The 20,658-nt window shown below is 42.3% G+C and overlaps 2 protein-coding genes across 5 annotated transcripts; both read right to left on the bottom strand.

The window, feature by feature from the left end:
- LOC109949601 lies at positions 5,133 to 8,124 on the bottom strand. The gene is made up of 3 exons (XM_020565673.1): positions 7,627 to 8,124; positions 6,070 to 7,196; positions 5,133 to 5,952 (listed from the first exon to the last, which is right to left on the bottom strand). Exons 1-3 carry the CDS (start codon positions 8,122 to 8,124, stop codon positions 5,133 to 5,135), a joined length of 2,445 nt encoding a protein of 814 aa, XP_020421262.1.
- LOC18773055 (probable LRR receptor-like serine/threonine-protein kinase At1g53430) lies at positions 8,868 to 20,658 on the bottom strand. Of its 4 annotated transcripts, none has more exons than XM_020565203.1 (28): positions 20,519 to 20,658; positions 20,157 to 20,319; positions 19,941 to 20,012; positions 18,755 to 18,826; positions 18,557 to 18,628; positions 18,145 to 18,216; positions 17,937 to 18,008; positions 16,962 to 17,033; positions 16,761 to 16,832; positions 16,499 to 16,570; positions 16,326 to 16,394; positions 15,996 to 16,070; positions 15,696 to 15,767; positions 15,506 to 15,577; positions 15,154 to 15,225; positions 14,870 to 14,938; positions 14,710 to 14,775; positions 12,764 to 12,829; positions 12,617 to 12,673; positions 12,491 to 12,540; positions 11,830 to 12,194; positions 11,470 to 11,662; positions 11,113 to 11,247; positions 10,906 to 11,018; positions 10,576 to 10,789; positions 9,844 to 10,078; positions 9,561 to 9,711; positions 8,868 to 9,461 (listed from the first exon to the last, which is right to left on the bottom strand). In XM_020565203.1, the coding sequence occupies exons 1-28, from the start codon at positions 20,634 to 20,636 to the stop codon at positions 9,063 to 9,065; spliced, it is 3,330 nt and encodes a 1,109-aa protein (XP_020420792.1). In that variant the 5' UTR covers positions 20,637 to 20,658; the 3' UTR covers positions 8,868 to 9,062. The 4 variants fall into 4 exon arrangements, with proteins under 4 accessions (XP_020420792.1, XP_020420793.1, XP_020420794.1 ...); XM_020565204.1 differs by having other exon boundaries at positions 11,113 to 11,178; XM_020565205.1 differs by lacking the exon at positions 16,499 to 16,570.

Raw genomic sequence — 20,658 nt, 5'->3', positions numbered from 1 at the left:
AAGGAAAATCGGGTGGCCGGAGCCGTGTGTGGTGGCCGGAGCCTTGTGTGAGAGAGAGAAAGAGAGGAGGTGGCTAGGGTTTTTGAGAAATAATTTATGCAGAGTTTCAGTAAGAATTTAGACGTACCTCATCCTTGTGCGTAACCAGGTATTTATAGTGGCCTTTGGAGAGGTAGGTGGGGTTGGTGTAGTTGGTGTGGTTGGTGTGGTTGGTGTAGTTGGTGTGGTTGGTGGGGTTGGTGGGGTTGGTGCATTTAGGGATTATGGATGAACCGAATCCCTAATTAAATTGGGGATCAAGTAACCCCCAATTTGATTAGGTAATTTCCAATTAGGTTAGGTAACTCCTAATTAGGTCAAATAATTCCCAAATTGATTGGCCTAATTAATTGACCTAGGGTTTTGGTTTAATTAGGTTCCCACAAATGCCCCCCAGCTTCTGCATGGCGCGTGGCGGCATGTAGGAGATGTAAACTATCCGTTGGGCTGTCCAGCTGTAACTGGACTTCCTTCGTGGACTTGGGCTCCTGCGTGGAGGAGGCTTTTTACTCGGGCTGTCCAGCTGTAACTGGGCTGGAGGTGCGCGATCTGCTGCTGGAGCAGGTGGCAGTTTAGATCATCTTTTTTGTGGCTGATCCAAATTGCTTCAATTCCTTCTTCTTTTTGTGCCACAAACTAGGATCAGTATGAGTCAAGGCGATCATGTGCGGAGCAAGGATGTGCTGGAAGTTAGCGGCAGATGGGAAGAGGAGTTCGTCTCATACTTGCAGATGATGCCATCCAAAAGAAGCTCGTTCTCGACCCGGACATGACGAAGGTTCGACAAGCTTTGAGCATCCCCGCCAAGTTTCGTGAATGGCGCTGGCTGCTGAGCGAACATCGGAAGGAAGTCGGTGGCCTGCCCCCTGCTGAAGATATTGAAAGGTGGAAGTCGAGCTACTTGGAGCTAAGTGACTTGCCAGTTAAGCGGGAGGAGTCATCGACTGATTCCCCCGATGGTGGGAAAGCGTGCAGTAGCTCTGCTCGAGATGAAGCTGTAGTTTCACGATCAGTGGATACGTCTCTACAGCGAAGGCAGCCGAGATCTTCCCTTGCCACGAACAAGTCTTCTACAAGAGAGGTCTTGCCTGCTCAGAAGGCCCATATGGGAGTTGCTCCTGCCTCGTCTGCCAGGATCAAACGCCTCGTCAGCGAACAGCAAGAAGGCCAACGGCATGCAGGAGGTTCGGGAGATTCTGCTCAAGTCTTTGCCCGTACTGCCTAAGACTCGTGATCTGCCATGCAAGGAAGCCGCTGGGAAGCAAGGATTGGGTCATCCGTGCCGATCTGGGAATCAAGCTGAGAGGACTGTACCTCTGCCTAGCAACCACGACTCATCTACGGGGCCACGAACAGTCAAGCGCAGGGCTGACTCAATGTTGCAAGTTGCAGCCAAAAGAGCTAAAAAGTTGTTTGCTCGAGCGAAGAGTCCTCCAATTGCACGAACTGCCGGTCCGGGAACTGGTGATAACTCTGCTGGGGGCGAGCCCATGTCTGATCTGCTGAAAACGGGCTTTCTGTCAAGTCCATCTGCTTGCGCTAAGCTAGTTATTGCCAGAATGGTGCTTCTCCTTGCTGCCCTCTCGAAGATGATGACGGTGAGCAGTCTGGTCTTGACCTGCCCCCCGCTCAGAGTGGGCAGGTGGATGCTATGGATGCAGAAACAGTTGAAGAGCAGATAGCAGATGAAGCTGCAATTGAGGAAGACAAACGCCAAGGTGGGTCAGCTGATGAGGCTAAAGCGGATGTGAAGGAGCAAGCAGCCGAGGCGGTTAAGCAAGTTGTGCTGGCTGGGCAGAATGAGGCTGTTGCCAGTGCAGTTGAGGATGTGACCGGCTAAGGGTCACCTGCCGAAGTTCCCTAGTAGTTGTAGTTCATTTTTGCTATTTTTGAACTTTGTTATTTTCTTTCAATAAGTGGTCTTTTGTTTGACCATCTTACTTCTTGTTGAACTTGGCTGATTGGCCGCTTTGTTACGGAATTTTCAGTTGTCTTTCGAACTTCAATTCTCATTGTATCTTGTAAGTGTGTGTCCGGAGACATAGCACTTGGAAGACATAGCGCTTGAAAAAGACTCCATTGAGTTTGTGCTCCGGGGAGCAGCTTGTCTGCAATAGAGCTAAGGCTTATCGCCTGTGTGCGTATGTCGGGGACATAGCGCTTGAAAAAGACTCCATTGAGTTTGTGCTCCGGGGAGCAGCTTGTCTGCAATGGAGGTAAGGCTCGTCGCCTGTGTGCGTATGTCGGGGACATAGCGCTTGAAAAAGACTCCATTGAGTTTGTGCTCCGGGGAGCAGCTTGTCTGCAATGGAGGTAAGGCTCGTCGCCTGTGTGCGTATGTCGGGGACATAGCGCTTGAAAAAGACTCCATTGAGTTTGTGCTCCGGGGAGCAGCTTGTCTGCAATGGAGGTAAGGCTTGTCGCCTGTGTGCGTATGTCGGGGACATAGCGCTTGAAAAAGACTCCATTGAGTTTGTGCTCCGGGGAACAGCTTGTCTGCAATGGAGGTAAGGCTCGTCGCCTGTGTGCGTATGTCGGGGACATAACGCTTGAAAAAGACTCCATTGAGTTTGTGCTCCGGAGAGCAGCTTGTCTGCAATGGAGGTAAGGCTCGTCGCCTGTTTGCGTATGTCGGGGACATAACGCTTGAAAAAGACTCCATTGAGTTTGTGCTCCGGGGAGCAGCTTGTCTGCAATGGAGGTAAGGCTTGTCGCCTGTGTGCGTATGTCAGGGACATAGCGCTTGAAAAAGACTCCATTGAGTTTGTGCTCCGAGGAGCAGCTTGTCTGCAATGGAGGTAAGGCTCGTCGCCTGTGTACGTATGTCAGGGACATAGCGCTTGAAAAAGACTCCATTGAGTTTGTGCTCCGGGGAGCAGCTTGTCTGCAATGGAGGTAAGGCTTGTTGCCCGCATGTATATGTTTGTGGGACATAATGCTCGAAAAAGTACTTCATTGAAAAACTTGCTCTTGTATTGATGTTGGTGTGAATACATCGCTTTATTGAATAAAGCAAATTAACAACATAGGCAACATCGAAAGCAGTTTGTCTTCAATTGAAGTACGGGAGGCTCGTCGTCTGCTAGGAGTCGAGCTGGTAAGCGAAAAGCTTCACGGATAGTATCTCCGAAGGTGGTGGGCATTCCATTGTCTTGGAATTTCCTTCTCTTCTAGAGTGTCGAGCTTGTAACTTCCTCTGCCTCGTTATTTGAAGCCAGGAAGCCAAGTGTGATAGCTTGCTCTAACAGGGTTCCATCAGGGGTGATGATGACGACGCCTGCTCCAGCTCCTTTCTGGTTCGACGCTCCATCTACGCGTAGCTGCCACATGTCTCTAGGTTGATCAGGTTCCGCGGAGGTCTTGTCTGCTCTCGAACTTTCCTTCTTTTTGCTGACCAGCTTCTCTTCTTCGGCTGATGGTGTGTACTCTGCAACAAAGTCTGCTAAGGCCTGGGCTTTTATAGCAGTCTTTGGCCGGTAGAGGAGGTCGTATTGGCTTAGTTCTATTGCCCACTTCATAAGCCGCTGAGAAGCATCAGGGCTGTGGAGGATTGATCTCAAAGGAAAGTCAGTCATAACGATGACTTGGTGAGCTTGGTAATAAGGTCGCAGCTTTCGCGCGGAAACGACAAGGGCCAAAATGAGCTTCTCCAATTTTGGGTAGCGAGTCTCTGCATCGAGGAGAGCTTTTGACGTATAGAATATCGGATGTTGGGCCCCAAGTTCTTCTCGGATGAGAGCTGAGCTGATGGCTGAGTCGGACACTGCCAGGTACACGAACAAGTCTTCACCAGGAGCTGGCTTCGAGAGCAGGGGAGGTGAAGTAAGGTAGGTCTTTAGACTCTGGAAAGCTACTTCGCACTCCTCGTTCCACTTGTCTTTTTGCCCCTTCTTCAAAGCTTTGAAGAATGGTCTGCACTTGTCGGTAGACTTCGAGAGGAATCGGTTGAGAGCTGCTGCTCTGCCCGTCAGACTTTGTATTTCTTTCACCGTGGAAGGTGACTTCATCTCGAGGATGGCTTTAATTTGGCGTGGGTGTGCCTCGATACCTCGTTGTGTGACTAAGTACCCCAGGAATCGGCCGGATGATACACCGAACGTGCATTTACTTGGATTCAGCTTCATGCGGTATTGGCGGAGCAGGCTGAATGCCTCGGTGAGGTTTTTGAGGTGGTCTCCACGCTTGGGGGCTTTGACCAGCATATCATCCACGTAGACTTCCATGGTTCTGCCGATCTGCTCCTTGAAAATCTTATTAACGAGCCTTTGGTATGTTGCTCCGGCGTTCTTCAACCCGAAGGGCATGACCTTGTAGCAGTAGGTCCCTCTCTCGATGATGAAAGAGGTCTTCGCCTTGTCATCGTCGTACATCATAATTTGATTATAGCCTGAGTAGGCATCCATGAAGCTGAGCAGCTGGTTGCCGGAAGTTGAATCCACGAGCTGGTCGATCCTCGGCAACGGGAAGTTGTCTTTAGGGCATGCTTTGTTGAGGTCGGTATAATCGACGCACACTCTCCATTTGCCTTTTTCTTGTTTTGCCACCAAAACGACGTTGGCCAGCCATTCTGAGTATGAGACTTCTTCAATAAATCCGGCTGCTAGAAGCTTGTCGATCTCGGCCTCAATGATCGCGACTCGCTCAGGAGCGAAGTTGCGTCTCTTCTGCACCACGGGCTTGCTGGCAGGGTTGACATGGAGGCGGTGGCAGATGATGTCTGGGTCGATGCCGGGCATGTCAGATGGTGACCACGCGAACATGTCTTTGTTGTTTTGGAGGAAGATGGTCAACTCCATCTTCTCATCTGGGCTTAGGCGCGAGCCGATCCTCGCTTTCTTGTCTGGCTGGTTAGGATCGAGGGGTACTAACTCAACGTCTTCCTCAGGCTTCCAACCTTCTTCAAGGGAGCCTTCTGGGCGGATTCTCTCCTCTCGATCCTTCTTGTTTGGATTCTGGCACGAGCCGACCTGCGCTTCTTTGTCTGGCTGGCCAAGATCAGGGGGTACTAACTCGACGTCATCCTCAGGCTTCCAACCCTTTTCAGGGGAGTCTTCCGGGCGGATTCCCTCGCCTTGATCCTGGCTCATTAATTGCTATTGTGGGGTAACAGCTCCCTTCTCGCTCGAGCTTGCTTGTTTGCTGGGAACGCTTTGTGCCTCGGTAGCAGCTTGCATTACTGGTGTGAACTGCAACTGCTTGCTCTTCTTGAGCCCTTGGGCTGTGCATCTTCTTGCCATGGCTTGGTCACTATTGATCTGCCCGATTCCGCCTCCAGGGATGGGGTATCGAATCTTCTGATGCAGAGCAGATGTGATGGCCTCGATTTTGCTGATCCACGGTCGGCCCAATATTCCATTGTAGGGGGAGATCTCGTTGATGACCATGAAGGTTTGCGAGCAGAGCACTGGGGGTGAGTGGACGTCAAGGTCGATCGTTCCAATAGTGATTGATGTGGCCCCATTGAAGCCGGTAAGCGACCTGGCAAGTTTGCTAATCTTGGGCTCCAATCCCATCTGTTGGATGACAGATAGTTGCAGGATGTTAGCTGCGCTGCCCTCATCCACATGAATTCGCTCGATCACAGCTTGTTCAATTTGAATGCAGATGACTAGCGCATCATTATGCGGTAGGTCAAGCGCGATCAAGTCCTTCTTCTGGAAACCAATGATGGGTGTATCCACAATGACTGGTACTCCTGTTGTGACTTGGGAGACATAAGCCGCCTGCGCGATCTTCCTCTTGCGCTCTTTGGTGGTCAGCCCAGACTCCCGGGAGTCAGCTAGAATGGTGTTGATTCGAATGACCTTTTGGGGAGGCTCCTTGGCAGCCGCATCACGATCCTCGATCTGCTGAATGGCCTTCTTTGCGACGAATTCTGTGCAATGACCTCCTCTGACCAGCTCCTCAAGATGCCTTTTCCAAGCATTGCAGTTGTTGGTGTAATGTCCGTGCTCCCCGTGGAATGCTCAGTATTTACTGGTGTCCCTTTTAGAGGGGTCTCCCTTCATGGGTGGCGGTCTCCTCACCCACGGCTTGTCTTTCACTTGAGCCAGGATCTGATGAATTGGGATAGCGAACTCAGTGAAGGTCCCTGTTTCTGAGCTTCCCTCTCGGGGCCGCGATCTGCGCTTATCTCGGGCTTTTTGCTCGAACTGGTTGCTCTTTTGGCTTGCCTGCTTCGTCGGGTGATCAACTTGCTTGCTGGCTTTCTTTGCGGCGATTCGATCATCGTCCCAAAGTGTGTAGCGTTCTGCCGTCGCGAACACTTCTGCCAAGGTTTGACTTGGTGTTATGGCCAGTTCCCGGTATAGCTCGTGCTCGGTTGGCAAGCCCTTCTTGAAAGCTGAGGATGCAACTTGGTCATTGCATCCTATGATGTTAGCCTTTTCAGCCTTAAACCGTCTCAGGTAGTCTCGTAGAGACTCGTCTGGTTTCTTGCGCAGGTTGAACAGATGGTCTGCATGCTTTCTGACCGTCTTGTAGGAGGTGTACTCCTTTGTGAAGATGAAGGCCAACTCCTTGAAGTTTCCTATCGACGCGGACGGTAGAGTGTGGAACCAGTCTTGAGCTGCTCCTCGCAGGGTCATCGCGAACACTTTGCACATCAGGGCATCGTCTGCCTTGTACAGGATCATGACGCTCTTGAAGTGCCTCAAATGGCTCTCAGGGTCAGAGTCTCCCTTGAATGGAGTGATGGATGGCGTTGTGAACCGCTTCGGTGGAGGAGCTCGTTCCACTTTGTCAGTAAAGGGTGAGCAGTCAACTCGATCAATCTCCTTGTGCAGGGCCTCCCCCGCGCTTCCTTTAAGTTGGAGAGCTTGGAGTCGGTCATTTACTAGCTTCTCGACGTCCTCTGCTCGCAGGACTGGAGTCTCGGGCCGGCGTCTTTGGTGCCTCGAGCGCGACCGGCTAACTTCTTCCTCGGTTCCCAAGGGTCGATCCCCTTGGGTGTTCTGCCCGTGGGGCAGATTAGAAGATTGAGCTTGTGAGGATTCCTCTACATCTTGTCGCCGCGTGTTGGTCCTCGAGCAGGTTGGTGGGCGTCGATCATCATCTTCTGCCTGCAAGGATGGTCGCTCAGGTCGACGTCTTTGGTGTCTCGAGCGTGACTGGCTAACTCCTTCCTCGGTTCCCAAGGGTCGATCCCCTTGGGTGCCCTGCCCGTGGGGCAGATTAGGAGATTGGGCTTGGAATGATCCCTCTACAGCTTGCCGTCGAGTGTTGGCCCTCGAGCGGGTTGGTGGGCGCGGTCGTTGCGTTCGTCACGCGACTGCTCACGAACTCGAGCTCCTTGTGGGCCCAAGCGGGCGTGGACATTGGTTTGTGGGCCTAGTCTCTCGAGCACATTGGTCCTTGGTTCTAGCCCCGAACGGCTCAGAGTACGGCTCGCGGCTGTCTGCGTCTCATCTACTCGATCTCAATCTCGATCTCTCCTCTGCCGGTTTGCCCTTGTCTGACCAGCTTGGGACCTCTCGAACTGCTCGCCGACATGCTGGTGTGCCCTCATCTCCTCGTCACGGGGTCCAAGGTTAGGGCCTTGATTCAAGTTGATCTGCCTGAGTAGCTGTCCAATCAGGTTGTTCTGACCTGAGTAGCTGTCCAATCATCAACCCGTGAGTTAAGGTCCATCTGTGTGAGTTGATCAACCCGTGAGTTAAGGTCCACCTGACTGCGCGGGTCAAGTAGAGCGTTGTGCATCGGGCCCAACGGCACATGGGCTAGGGCTCCATTAGACGCGTACACAGGTGCATATGTCGAGTGTGATCGCAGAGGAGGGAGAGAATGGATCTGCTCCAAGACTGGGATGACGTCGGAGTAGCCATGGGGCTGAGCAGCAAATCCGGTAGTTGAGTGGTGTGGCTGCTGCTGTGATCCGACGGCAGGACAGCGAGGCAGAGTAGCTCCGGTAATCGGCGCTGGCAACTGCAAGGCTGTGGAGGTCCCAGGGTCATGTGGCGGCTGTTCTGCAATTCCAGCAGCTGAAGGCGGCTGCAAAGCACTAGAGGACGACTGCAAGGTGTTGGTAGCCACGATTCCGTACGGTTGCATTGAGCTTTCGACCACGAAACCATGAGATGGGCCCATCGTGGTAGCGTTACTCTTCGTACGTCTTGTATCAACCATGGTTGTTTGAAAAAAAAATGTGTGAAAGATGGATTTGGAGCACGCTTTGAATATATCTCGTGCTCTCAATGAAAGCACCAATTTGTTTGTGCAAATAATCTCACGGGAGAATATTCGCCCAAGATTCCTCCGTCTTCTCCGCCTCTCTTTCTCCCTGCAAAATAGATCGGAGTAAAAGGACCACACCCGGGGGGTGTTGGCCAAAGGCCCTCCGATGCCTAAGTTAGGTAGGGTATTTCAAGGAAAACCGGGTGGCCGGAGCCGTGTGTGGTGGCCGGAGCCTTGTGTGAGAGAGAGAAAGAGAGGAGGTGGCTAGGGTTTTTGAGAAATAATTTATGCAGAGTTTCAGTAAGAATTTAGACGTACCTCATCCTTGTGCGTAACCAGGTATTTATAGTGGCCTTTGGAGAGGTAGGTGGGGTTGGTGTAGTTGGTGTGGTTGGTGTGGTTGGTGTAGTTGGTGTGGTTGGTGGGGTTGGTGCATTTAGGGATTATGGATGAACCGAATCCCTAATTAAATTGGGGATCAAGTAACCCCCAATTTGATTAGGTAATTCCCAATTAGGTTAGGTAACTCCTAATTAGGTCAAATAATTCCCAAATTGATTGGCCTAATTAATTGACCTAGGGTTTTGGTTTAATTAGGTTCCCACACATGCTCATGCTAATTACTAAATTCTCAAGTCCAATAAATGGTTTTTCTAGCTTTTTTCTTTTTCATTGTAGTTGTAGTTGTTAAAAATATGCATAATGCAGAGAACAAAACCTGAAACAATATTCTTACTGTCTGCATAAAGAAGTCCGACTACATATACATAATGCAGAGCAATATATTCAACAATCTAACACAAAACAAACTGCCACTGCCTTTATTCCGCATAACTACTACGCCATAATTGTCATCCGCTGAAAGAGGTCTGACTCTCTTCCAATATTTCAAGATCGGGTTCTGCATAATGAATTTCTGTTTCTTCTATCCCCTTGATTAATTTAGTTGAAGTTGATGCCCTTGCGCTCACGTCTGTGGAAGTAGAAGAATCAGCTTTGGTACATTCGCCATGAGCCATGGCAACATTAAGCTGATGATCATCCACTGTAGGCCGATTAATCTGCTCAAAGGTTTTCTCACCAACAAGAATACTCACAACGTCTGCCATTCTTGGCCTTAAAGTAGGAGATATATTCGTGCACATCACGGCCAAGGTTAAGATGGTGATGGCTTGTTTTGCATCATAATTACCTGACAAATTTTTATCCACCAAGTCCACGAGGCTTCCATTTTTATATGCAACATAAGCCTGCAGTAAAATGATGAGGGTTTAGAATTCAAAGTGTGCATGTTCACTTTAAAGTAGGAGAAATTACAAAATACCATACGTCCTGTCAGTTTTACTTACCATGTCCAAGAGATACTCACTCTCATGGTTAAATTTGTATCCTGCATTTTTCTTCCCACTAACAATTTCGAGTATAAGCACCCCAAAACTGTAAACATCAACTTTGCTTGTTACAAAACCTTGAACTACATACTCAGGTGCCATATGTCCGCTGCGTCAACAACAATAAAGCATAAATTCAAATTATATTTGCATAATGCACCCGTAGTATAAGTTGAATTTCATGGTATTATTTTATACAGAGTTTCAGAAAGCGTAAGGTATTTGTTTTTTGTACACTTACTTTGGTGCTTCCACTTTGATGATCATAAGTTGTTCTTCCTCGGTATACAGGCTTGCCATTCCAAAGTCTGAGATCTTAGCATTAAGAGCTCCATCAAGAAGGATATTTTCAGCTTTGATATCCCTATGAACCATCTTGAGTCTAGGGTGCTCATGAAGATGATCTAAACCCCTCGCTATTCCCAGGCAAATGTTAAATCTATTTTCCCAATTAAACTTCAATCTGGACTTCGATCCTGCAAGTCACATGAATGATGACCACTTTAGCATTCTATGCATATATTCCTCCAGTTTAGTGTAAACCGTAAACGACTTTGTTTTTGTCATAAACACTGTATCAGCACAGAAAACACAAGTCACTACAACAGAAAAAACCTTTCACGACACCTGATTTGCATCATGGAAGGCATTTAATGACTCGAGGTAAGTGTCGTAATATGCGTCGTCTGGGGAGGGTCATGGAAAGTTTTCTCAAAAGACGACATCTGGTATGCGTCACCTAATAGTATTTTGATGGTATTTCAATGACAAGTGAGTACCGGATCTTATTTCTTAATATAAAAGCAATACACGGTAGGAAGAGGAGAATGTTGGCTAAGCTCAAATGAATGTAACTTGTAAGTATCTCTATTTGTACACAAAAGGAGGAAGTATACTGCTCCTATAATATAGAATAAAACAATTTGATGTTGTGCTTGAAGAATTAGAAAAGGGAGGAGAAAAGATGAATTACCAAAAAAAGCGTCTGCAATGGACAGGTTTGGCATATATTCATAGATGAGCAAATGCAAGCCTTCTCCAAAATAAGCATCCAACAATTGAACAAGGTTCTCATGCCTCAATGACTTTAAGGCATAGAATTCATTTAATAATTCCTCAACTTTTTCTTTTGAGTTAGTAGAAAGTCTTTTAACAGCTACAGTAGTTTGACCACCTTCCAGTTCAGCCTGCATCAACACAATAGACAAATGTTATGTATCCGAATAAATTTGCAACATTCAAAGATACCCCACCCTAATATCAAATTTCTACCACAAATTAAGTTCACAATGTAAAAGTATACCTTATAAACCCTTCCAAAATGCCCTCTACCAATCTCCATTTTGCTGCTAAACTTTCGAGTTGCACCTATTAATTCTTGAAGGGTAACATGTTTATCTTGGCCTATCTGTATTTCTGTTCCGGGAAAAATCAAAGATGACATGTTAACTAGGAAATAAGAATTCTTGAAAAAGGGCATGGTGCAGTATATAGTTGTAGCTTCACTCACCACTCAACTCTCTTTTCCCCAGCCAGCCAATTTTCCACATGAAAGCTAATAGAAGCAATAGAACAACTACACTTGAAGGTAGAGTAATAATCAATGCTTTCTTCAATTTTCGCCACAATGCAGAGCGTTGGGGAACTTTGAAGTGATATTTCATCGAAGGAGGGGATAATAGCAAGAGAAAAGTCAAACTTCTTTAAAAGATTGTCAAATTAATTCAGTATATATGCAGTCTAACAAGATTAAACTAATTAAGTGAAATGAAAACTGCCTGCCTGCATGATGACCATATAAGCCAAGGGGTTCAAGTGTAGCTTGGAACCAACCAGAAGAAACTAAAGTCATAGCCTTTTAAATCACCTGGAGTTATGGAAATAGCAGAAATGAGAGGTCCATTCAAAGTAGGCGGGTCGTCTGCACATCCCTTTCCAGCCCAGTAGAAGGAAATCTCCAATACACTATCACTAACATCAGCTATGAAATATTTGGTTTGAGGTTCATCTGGACCCTTTGCCTCTTTTGCAATGTCGAAATTCATTAGCACTCTATTTTCCTACAACAAACGCTTCTTTTAACATTGGCAGACAGTAAATATGTGCAGGAACAAAACTAGTTGGACCCATTCTTCGTATTATTGCTCTAATATATAATGATGGTACACAAGATTTCAGTCAATTTAGTGACAAATAATAGGATTAATTGAATGACATCAGCTCTTACCTGGATATAAACATCAAATACCCGTCTTTTTAGTATACTATATGATTCCTTCTCCTTGAATACTATTTCAGCAAAGTGAAGGGTCACGTTATATTTGCCTTTCTGTAAGCAGAAAGCATAATAACTTAGGAAGAGAGGGGCAATCCGAGCCTTTAAATATAAGTCTGACTCAGCAACATGAATTCCACATGACTGGGTCTGTATGAAATTACTAGAATTGGACTCCGGTGATAAGTCTCCAGAAAGGCTATAACCCCAGGTTTTGGAAGGACTAATATAATAGAGTGAAGTTGAGTTATCTGCTTCATAATACTTGTCACCAACAGTTAATCCCTCACCACCACAATTTATAAACAAGGAACGAGCTGCAAATGTTAGTCAGAAAGGGATAGATTAGATAAAATAAAGTGAAAATGAGACATTAATAAAATTGACCTAAGAGAGTATGAATTTTGTAAATGGTTGGTTACATAAGCATAATCTGAACTTTAACATTTGCAGCTCAGGTTAATTTTATTGTTTTTCCTAGAGATAATATACAAGCCCTCACCAGACAAAATGATATTGTTGAAGATTTTAACGGTGCCAATTTTCAATCAGGAATCCTTTAGGTAAAGTTATGTGTGATTGTATACATGTCTGAAGAACCAACCAAACTCACATTTAGATTTTCGTCTAGGACAATGCGTAGGCATGCGTTTCTTTGGATCCCTGAATAAACCACCGAATTTGTAAGAAATGGCCCTTGGCTTTTCCTATACTAGAACAGATAAAAATATTAACATACACAAATAGTTGATCTGGATCGGTTAAACTTGAACTTCTGCAGCAGGCAAACAAGTTCCTGAAATGTATGGAAAACGATCTCATCATAATTCCACATGCAACTAGAGATTGGTAACAATAGAAAAAGAAAATTAATGCCAATTCTTACAGATGATCTCGCATATCGTCTGGCACTCCGAAGCTAACTTTTGAAAAGCTATTGTACGACAGATCCCTGAAAAGACATGTGGTCAAATTCATTAAGCATTCCGGTGTCAAATCAAAATAGCTGTCTGATGAAAGAAGTATTTTAGTATCTAAATTACTGAATGACTTTTTGTAGAATGGTCATTTCACAACAACTATTCATATAAATATTTCATTGCATTGATATGATTGAAGTTAAGAAGACACTCAAATATCAGCTCAAAAGTAATATAATCCATATAATGACTTTCTGAGCTTGCTAACGTGATTCTTCTTGTCACGCGCTAAATTACATCCTAGTGGTAGGTCCATATATACTTCTTCTTCCAAGTCTCCATGTAGGAATGCATTTTTGACATCAAACTGATGTAATGGTCAATCGAGATTTGCTGCTAGAGACAATAGAACTCTGATAGTGTTAATCTTGGCTACTGGGGCAAAGGTCTCAGAATTCAAATAGCGCCTTTTTGGTTTTAATCAAGTGCACAATGGCTTTAAGAAACCAGCATTACTCCTGACAACTGTCACTCAAGGCCGGTCCTGAGATTTTGAGGGTTCTGTGCAAAACTTAAATAGGGACCTCACATAATCTAATATGAAAATGCTAAAGAAAATAGAAAATTTGCCATGACTTAATACCTTAAAACAACTTTTTTAACAACTAAAATTCATCATCAATTATCATATAATGATAATAATGAATCAAATTTATAAGAGTTTTAATGTTTCAATTTGAGAACAAAGAAGAGGAAGAAGAAGATAATAACTTTTTATTTTATTTTCTTTTGAGTGGATGAAAACATATATATATATATATTTGGTTAATTGAAGAAAGCGTATATATACTGCTTGTATGTATTTTTGTTGATATCAATTAAAAAAGAGTAAAAAAGTAAAAATACAAAATAAAAATACAAAACTTTTGAAAGACATACTCATTTGGTAAGTTTTTAGTGAAATCCAATCATTAAAACTGTGCAATGTTCCAACCACAGTCCGAACTTTAAGTGTCCAATTTCTTTGACCAATTGATTTCGGATCTGGCCCAAAACTTGGGCAACATCATAATATGGTTGAAGGATTCATTTGGTAAGTTTTTAGTGAAATCCAATCAATAAAACTATGCAATGTTCCAACCACTTGATAAACTTCGCAAGAACTTCATATGAACATGAAGTGTCCAATTTCTTTGACAAATTGATATCAAATTCACTCCAAAACTTAGGTAATATGGTGGGAGGAGTCATTTGGCGAGTTTTTAGGGAAATTGAGGCAATGAAGACCAACAAAACCAAATATACAATTGTGTTATTTTTCTACACGCTTAAATATATATAATACTTGTAATATTAATATATTAATATACAAGTCAAAAAATTTCGAGGCCCTTAAAAATCGGAGGCCCTGTGTGGTGGCACCACTTGCATACCCTCAGGGTCACCCCCGCTGTGACTGCAAAAAGATAACTACGATGCTACCAACAATTCCTCATTATAGAGAGTACTTCCTAAATAGTTTCCTTTTATTTGCTAGGCTGTTGCATGGTTCTTTCATATATGTATGCGCACACAAGGTTTACTACCGCATGTAAACAACCCGACTGCTACATACTCCGTCCAACTGAAGGTGAATCCAGTATATTTGAATTTGCCATCAATTGCAGGTTCAAAAAGCAACGATCCTAATTCTAATAGTGAACTTGAGTCATAAACATCTTTAAACTGGTCTTACTTTAATCCCAAAGATGTTAAAGGAAATTATGAGATACTAAGCTTTCTGGCAATCATTGTTTAAGAAATAAAGATCAATTCACAAGATACTAAGCTTTCGGACTTACTTGACAGCCAATGCACGAAGATAAAAATAACTGTACATATATAGTTTAAGATTTTGAATACAGAAGCTTACAATCTAGTCTTGACTGCAACAAGCCAAGCAGGGATTGTATCATTAAGTTTATTTTTTGCCAAGGACCTGAGGAGAGAGAAAGTTAACAATTGAATACTAACATCAACAAGAGTTCGGTTGTCTTTTGTGTAGCAAAAACACACGAATAACATTCACTTACAAGTGAGTTAAATTTAAACCACTCATGGATTGTGGGATTCGTCCGGTTAAAATGTTAAAGCTCAAATCCCTGTTAAGAATACATAGAGGCATTAACAACTTGGGAACTTAATTAACTAGTCTGTGATATAAATTGTACCAAAGTACATTCAAAAGCAGGAATTGAAACAAATCAGTAAAAAGCATAAACATAAACCATTACTCTAGGGACTTGTGAAGGTGCTGTGTGTGTGTGTGTGTGTGTGAGAGAGAGAGAGAGAGAGAGAGAGAGAGAGAGAGACTCACAAGTATTCTAAATTTGACATTTTACCAATGTATTCAGGGATTTCACCAGTGATGGAACAGTTCCTTAATATCCTATAGAAACCATGAGAAGAGGTGAGTGAGTGGATATACATCATGAACATGAGATGTTTACATCTAGTGATGCTGACTGCATAAGACATTCTGCAACTTAAAGAAATGTTGGGTTTTGTCCTAGCACAAAGACTCTTGCAGAGCAAAATAAAGCTTGCTTACATAGTTCATTATACTGGTAAAAGTTTAAATCTGGCCAGTGAACATTTTTTTGCATGCATTCAACCTCTTTGGCTTTTAAAATGAATAGATGTGTGAGACATGTGATAAAACCATTTACAGAGTTTCTATATTGCTCAGGTTCGCAGTTCGTGGGAATTGGAAACCAGAGTTAGCTACGTCACTGATCGTTCTGCAAAAGGGACACAAAAAATTATATTCATCACGAAAACAGAGCTACTGATTTATTTTTATTTTTATTTTTTCCTGAAAAAGTGGGTTAATGAAACAGAAGGGGACGGTGTACTTACAAATAATCAAGACTGGAGAAACTAAAAAGTTCTGCAGGTAGACTCCCTTCAAAATTGTTTCCCAAAATTGACCTGTGAGCAGTGCAGAGTGATATGAAATTCAGATGTATGACATCTTATCAACTTTGACAATTCATTTTGTCAATGTCTCTATGAGATTTCATAGAGAGTAGAAGCTTAATATGTAGAACTTTGTCTCGTCTCTTAATTTGTAAGCACTTGTTATACTATTGTAATTAGAATTTCTAACCCTATTCCCAAAGATACAAATTGCATGCAGTAACGTAAAGGAAAACTTACAGATGAGAGATTAGGGTCCAATTTCGGATGAAGTCAGCTGGAAAGGGACCAGACATATAGTTGCCAGATATTGAACTGCATTGGCCAATTAGGCTCTCTCAAATATTAATAAATTCACCTTATTGTGGATTGCAGGCATCAAGAACATTAAATAAAGAAGAATTAATCCTGCTGCTGTCACCAAATTCCATTACCCAATTTTTTTACTCAAATGACGGTGCCGTGTTTCATTTATTCAAATCTGGGTCCACTATTGACCCATTTATTTCCAACAAAATAGTAAAGATGTGCATCGAGTAAGATTGACATTATTAAATGAGAAACACTTACAATACGTTCATCTGAGTAAGAGTGGCATAATCCGGGAATTCTCCAGTGAGATCATTGGATGCCGCCCAGCTTCCACAACATGAGAATAAAACAATGTAATCCCAGTAGAGATTTAAGTACCAAAATTTTCTCCTTCTTTTCTATATATGTAACTTTGTTTCAAAGAAGCTTACAAGTTTTGGAGATTGCTCAAATTACTAAATGAGGGTGGAAGACGACCAGAGAGTTGATTCTGATTCAAAACTCTCAAAGCATAAAAAAAAAAAAGGAAGGCGAATTCAGATATTTGTTTTCAGTAGAAAGCTTTAGCCTTTAGAATATATGTACATAATTTTTCTCTTTGTATGTGTGCGTGTGTGATGGGGAAAGAGAGAGAGAGAGAGTGTGTGTGTGTGTGTGTTCATAAGGTGCAACAAAGGCGAGCAAAGAACTTACAATGTTTGAAGGGCTGTGATGTTTCCTAATTGGTAGGGAATTGGACCTGACAACTCATTATAAGACAGAGACCTGCAAAACTCACAGATTATAAAGAAGAATTTGAAAAGTTATACAAAGGAACCAACTGATCATATCAAGTCAAAAAAAGTCAAAGAATTCAGTGCAATGGTGAAAACAAGTTGCAGAGAGTTTACTTACAACGTTTGCAGAGAACGCAGAGCACCCAAAGATGATGGTATCTGTCCGCTGAGGAAGTTGTAACCCAGATAGCTTTTTGGCCAGAAAAAAATGGAGCTAAGTTATTGGATGTTATGTTACCTTGTTAAAGCTCGGAGAGGAGTAGAAACAGATTAAACTTAAAGTCGAGTTAAGCCGAGTTGTAAGAAATACTGAAATTAGATATAGATATATACAAATTACAACATAGAATTCAAGATTAGATAGAAAGTCAGCCCATGTAAGAAAAAAGGAGGAAAAAACCATGTTTAAATTCATTGAAGTTAATTGAACCGATGTATTTAAACCTTCAATTCTTTTCTCTTCTTTTTTTTTTTTGGGTAAAAAAACCTTATATTCTTTCAATAGATTTTCCCTTAAAACACATGCCAATTCCACACTCCACACCTATTAGAAATTCATGGACAAACTACAATGACCAAAACAAGAATAAGTCTGACTTAACAGTTGACGCTGTACATTCCTTGATTCGCTTTCTCTAAATCCCGAAGAAAAAACTCCATAGAGGGGGAGAGGAAGCATCACTGCCCCTCTTCCCTTCTCCTCTCTTCTTTTACTTTTTTATTATTTATTTTTATATTTTGAATTTATAGGCTTTATTTATTTGAGATTATGTTTCATTGTAAGTAGTGATGTGAGTTAGTAGTTGTTGGTGTATCTGCTTTAATTTGATTAAAAGAAAGATTGGGGAAAATCTCAAATTGAAAGGTTAAATACCCGAAAAGAAAAGAAAAAGAACTTTAAGGGCAAGCTTTGAGGAGCTCATATATTTCAAGAGTTGTGAAAAAAAAAGAAAAGAGGGAGCTGTGAAGGCGTTGGGAAAGAATTTACCCCCGCTCTCAATACCATAATTAGAATGTCCCTCACCCAATGGTCTCCCTCCCCTGTAACCAAAGCAAAAAAGAAAAAAAAAACCAATATTGGATATATACTTACAGAGCAGTAAGATTGCGCAAGAATTGTATGTGCTCTGATATGCCTCCTGTCAGTTGATTTCTTGAAAGGTCTCTGAATATATGAAAACTTAATTAATATGCATTCATATAAATTCAAGAAATATGTATATGTTTTGAGGTAAGGTCTGGCCCTCAAGTGAATCCTTAAGTCCTTATATATATATATATATTTATGTATATACACTTACAATGCAATGAGGGATGACAAATTCCACAAGGTATCAGGTATGGAACCCGTAAGCTGATTGCCGGATAAATCACTGTTTAGCATATAAGCATACAAAATCAACAGTAATCTTTTCATATAATACAAGCAATGGATTTATCGTTAAAGAAGAATGGAAGAAAATTAAATTGTATACCAATTTAATATAATAAATAAATAGGAAAATTAAATTGATACCAATTTAATACAATTTATAAATAAGAAATTAAATTGTATATATCTAGTGGCTAGGTTTTCCGAAAAGGAGCTGTGAAGTAGTTGCGAAAGAATTTATCCCCACACTCAATTGATGCGAGTTATAGTAGTTGTTGGTCTCCCTTGTAACCAAAGCAAAAAAGAAAAAAGAAAGAAACCAATATTGAATATATACTTACAGAATAGTAAGATTGCGCAAGGATTCTATGCGCTTTGATATGCCTCCGTTTAGTTGATTCATTGAAAGGTCTCTGAATATATGAAAACTCAATTACTGTGTATTCATATAAATTCAATATATATGCATGTTTTCGGGTAGGGTTTGGCCCTCAAGTGAATCCTTAAGTACTTATCTATATTTATGTATATACACTTACAATTGTATGAGGGATGACAAATTCCACAAGGTATCAGGTATGGAACCGGTAAGCTGATTGCCGGATAAATCACTGTTTAGCATATAAGCATACAAAATCAACATTAATCTTTTCATATAATACATGCAATGGATTCATCGTTAAAGAAGAACAGAAGAAAATTAAATTGTATACCAAGTTAATATACTTAATAAATAAGAAAAATTAATATATTTAGTGGCTTGATTTGTAACATCTCTGACTCAATTTAATCGATTTAATTATTTTGTGAAATTACAATTTTACCCTTGGGAGTGGGGGTACTTTGGTCACTTTTTAATCCAGAAGGATTTTGGATAAATGAGTGGCACCATTGCATAGAGCTCGCTCTCACGAGTTCGTAAACATGTAGTGGGGCCAAATTGGAGTTTTAATGAAGAAGTTGTGGTCAAAGAAAGTGTAGTGGCACAACCGTAAATATTTTAAAGTTGGATTTTTAAAACAAACCAGTCTCTCTCTCTCTCTCCTCCATCTCTCCCTGACGCTCTCTATATCTATGCGCACAGCAGCAATTTTTAGACAGCAATTTCGTCACCGTCCGATGTCCGATTCGAGTTCAATTGGTTGCAAAAGTTTCGTATCGATGTCCTCTATCTAACCCACCCATTTTCCCATCTCAAAAACCCAAGGAAATTAAACTAGAATGACTGGAAGTTCGGGTGATTTTCAAAGTTTCCAACGCCGTTTCCGGTGACTCCGACTGCCATTTTCGTCGAGTGAGGCTGAAGTTGACGAGAACCGAGCAGTCAGGCCGAGCCTTCCTCCTCTCGTTCCTCTGCTTAATTGTAGGACACTTGTCCATTTCTTGAAGCTTTTATTTTGGCTGTTTAACTAGAGATTCTTGGACTGCTCTGACATTTCCCGTGTAGGGTTGAAGTTAAGACCGGAGGCCTATTTTGTAATCTTTGTGTTGTTGGCAGTTGGTATTCTTTTTCTCTTGTTTTTTTACAGGTTGAAATATTTGGTAAAATCCGTTTTTTAGGGGAGACTCTGCCGAAATTTCGGTTGAAGCCTCGGCCTTCTTTTCCTTTGTTTTAGGGAAGAGGATGTTTGATTTTTTTAAATTTTTAAAATTTTTATAAATCTGATTATAAATATAGGAATGCATTAAAAAAAATCTGTTGGAATAATGATAGGAAATAGTTACAGTGTCTCCAAATGCTTAAGCTCCTCTACTTCTTCAGGTATAAAACCAGTTAAAGCGGCGCCAGTAAAAGAACTGCAACACAAATCATTTGGGAAAAATTATTCTTAGAATATTATTATTAAAAAAGCCCAAACAGTGCGCATCATGAGATGACATTGTTAAAAAAAGCCCGAACGAGTGCTCTATATATATTATATTAATTTTATTGTGACTTACAAGTCTTTGATATGGCAATAGCTGTTTTTGTCATGTCCACAGTCCTCTGTGCAATTGATCTTCAATTTGATAGTCTCCAAGTCTCCATAATGGCAAATTGAGCTATTGGAGTATGATGGCCCGCTATACCGTAACTTATCTAGGATCAAATTGAGGACGACCACTGCGAGAGAGAGAGAGAGAGAGAGAGAGAGAGAGAGAGAGAGAGAGAGTGAGAGTGTGTGTGTGTGTTAATATCTCAAACTCGAGCTGTAGCATCAAGGATTGTGAAATAAAGCAAAACTAAAATGAGGGTCTGTCTGGTAACATGAGAGAAATGTGAATAAAAAGAGAAAGGGATGAGAAACAAAACAGTTGTATACCTTCTTTAGGATCCAACTCAGTAGTTGTCTCGGAAGATCCATGCCTAAAACCAAACTGCCAAAGGAGGAAACTCAGGAGCATATGCTCAACAAGAAGTCTTGGACGGGTTTCAACCATTCTGCTTTGCTTTCAGATTCTA

Source organism: Prunus persica, chromosome G6 (assembly GCF_000346465.2).
Source record: "Prunus persica cultivar Lovell chromosome G6, Prunus_persica_NCBIv2, whole genome shotgun sequence".
Taxonomy (NCBI): Eukaryota; Viridiplantae; Streptophyta; class Magnoliopsida; order Rosales; family Rosaceae; genus Prunus; species Prunus persica.
The sequence above is the reverse complement of the archived record's forward strand: the minus strand, read 5'-3'. Positions and strand labels throughout refer to the sequence as shown.

What these genes read in the sequence shown, in the direction of transcription:
- LOC109949601 (XM_020565673.1), bottom strand. Translation starts at nt 8,124, where the DNA reads ATGGGCCCATCTCATGGTTTCGTGGTCGAAAGCTCAATGCAACCGTAC. An exon ending in ATGATTGGACAGCTACTCAG is followed by an intron (nt 7,197 to 7,626) that starts GTCAGAACAACC and finishes CCCCACGGGCAG; the next exon opens with GGCACCCAAGGGGATCGACC. An exon ending in GCTCAAGTGAAAGACAAGCC is followed by an intron (nt 5,953 to 6,069) that starts GTGGGTGAGGAG and finishes TGCTTGGAAAAG; the next exon opens with GCATCTTGAGGAGCTGGTCA.
- LOC18773055 (XM_020565203.1), bottom strand. Translation starts at nt 20,636, where the DNA reads ATGGTTGAAACCCGTCCAAGACTTCTTGTTGAGCATATGCTCCTGAGT. An exon ending in GACGATATGCGAGATCATCT is followed by an intron (nt 12,674 to 12,763) that starts GTAAGAATTGGC and finishes CATACATTTCAG; the next exon opens with GAACTTGTTTGCCTGCTGCA. An exon ending in ATTTTGGAAGGGTTTATAAG is followed by an intron (nt 10,790 to 10,905) that starts GTATACTTTTAC and finishes GTGTTGATGCAG; the next exon opens with GCTGAACTGGAAGGTGGTCA.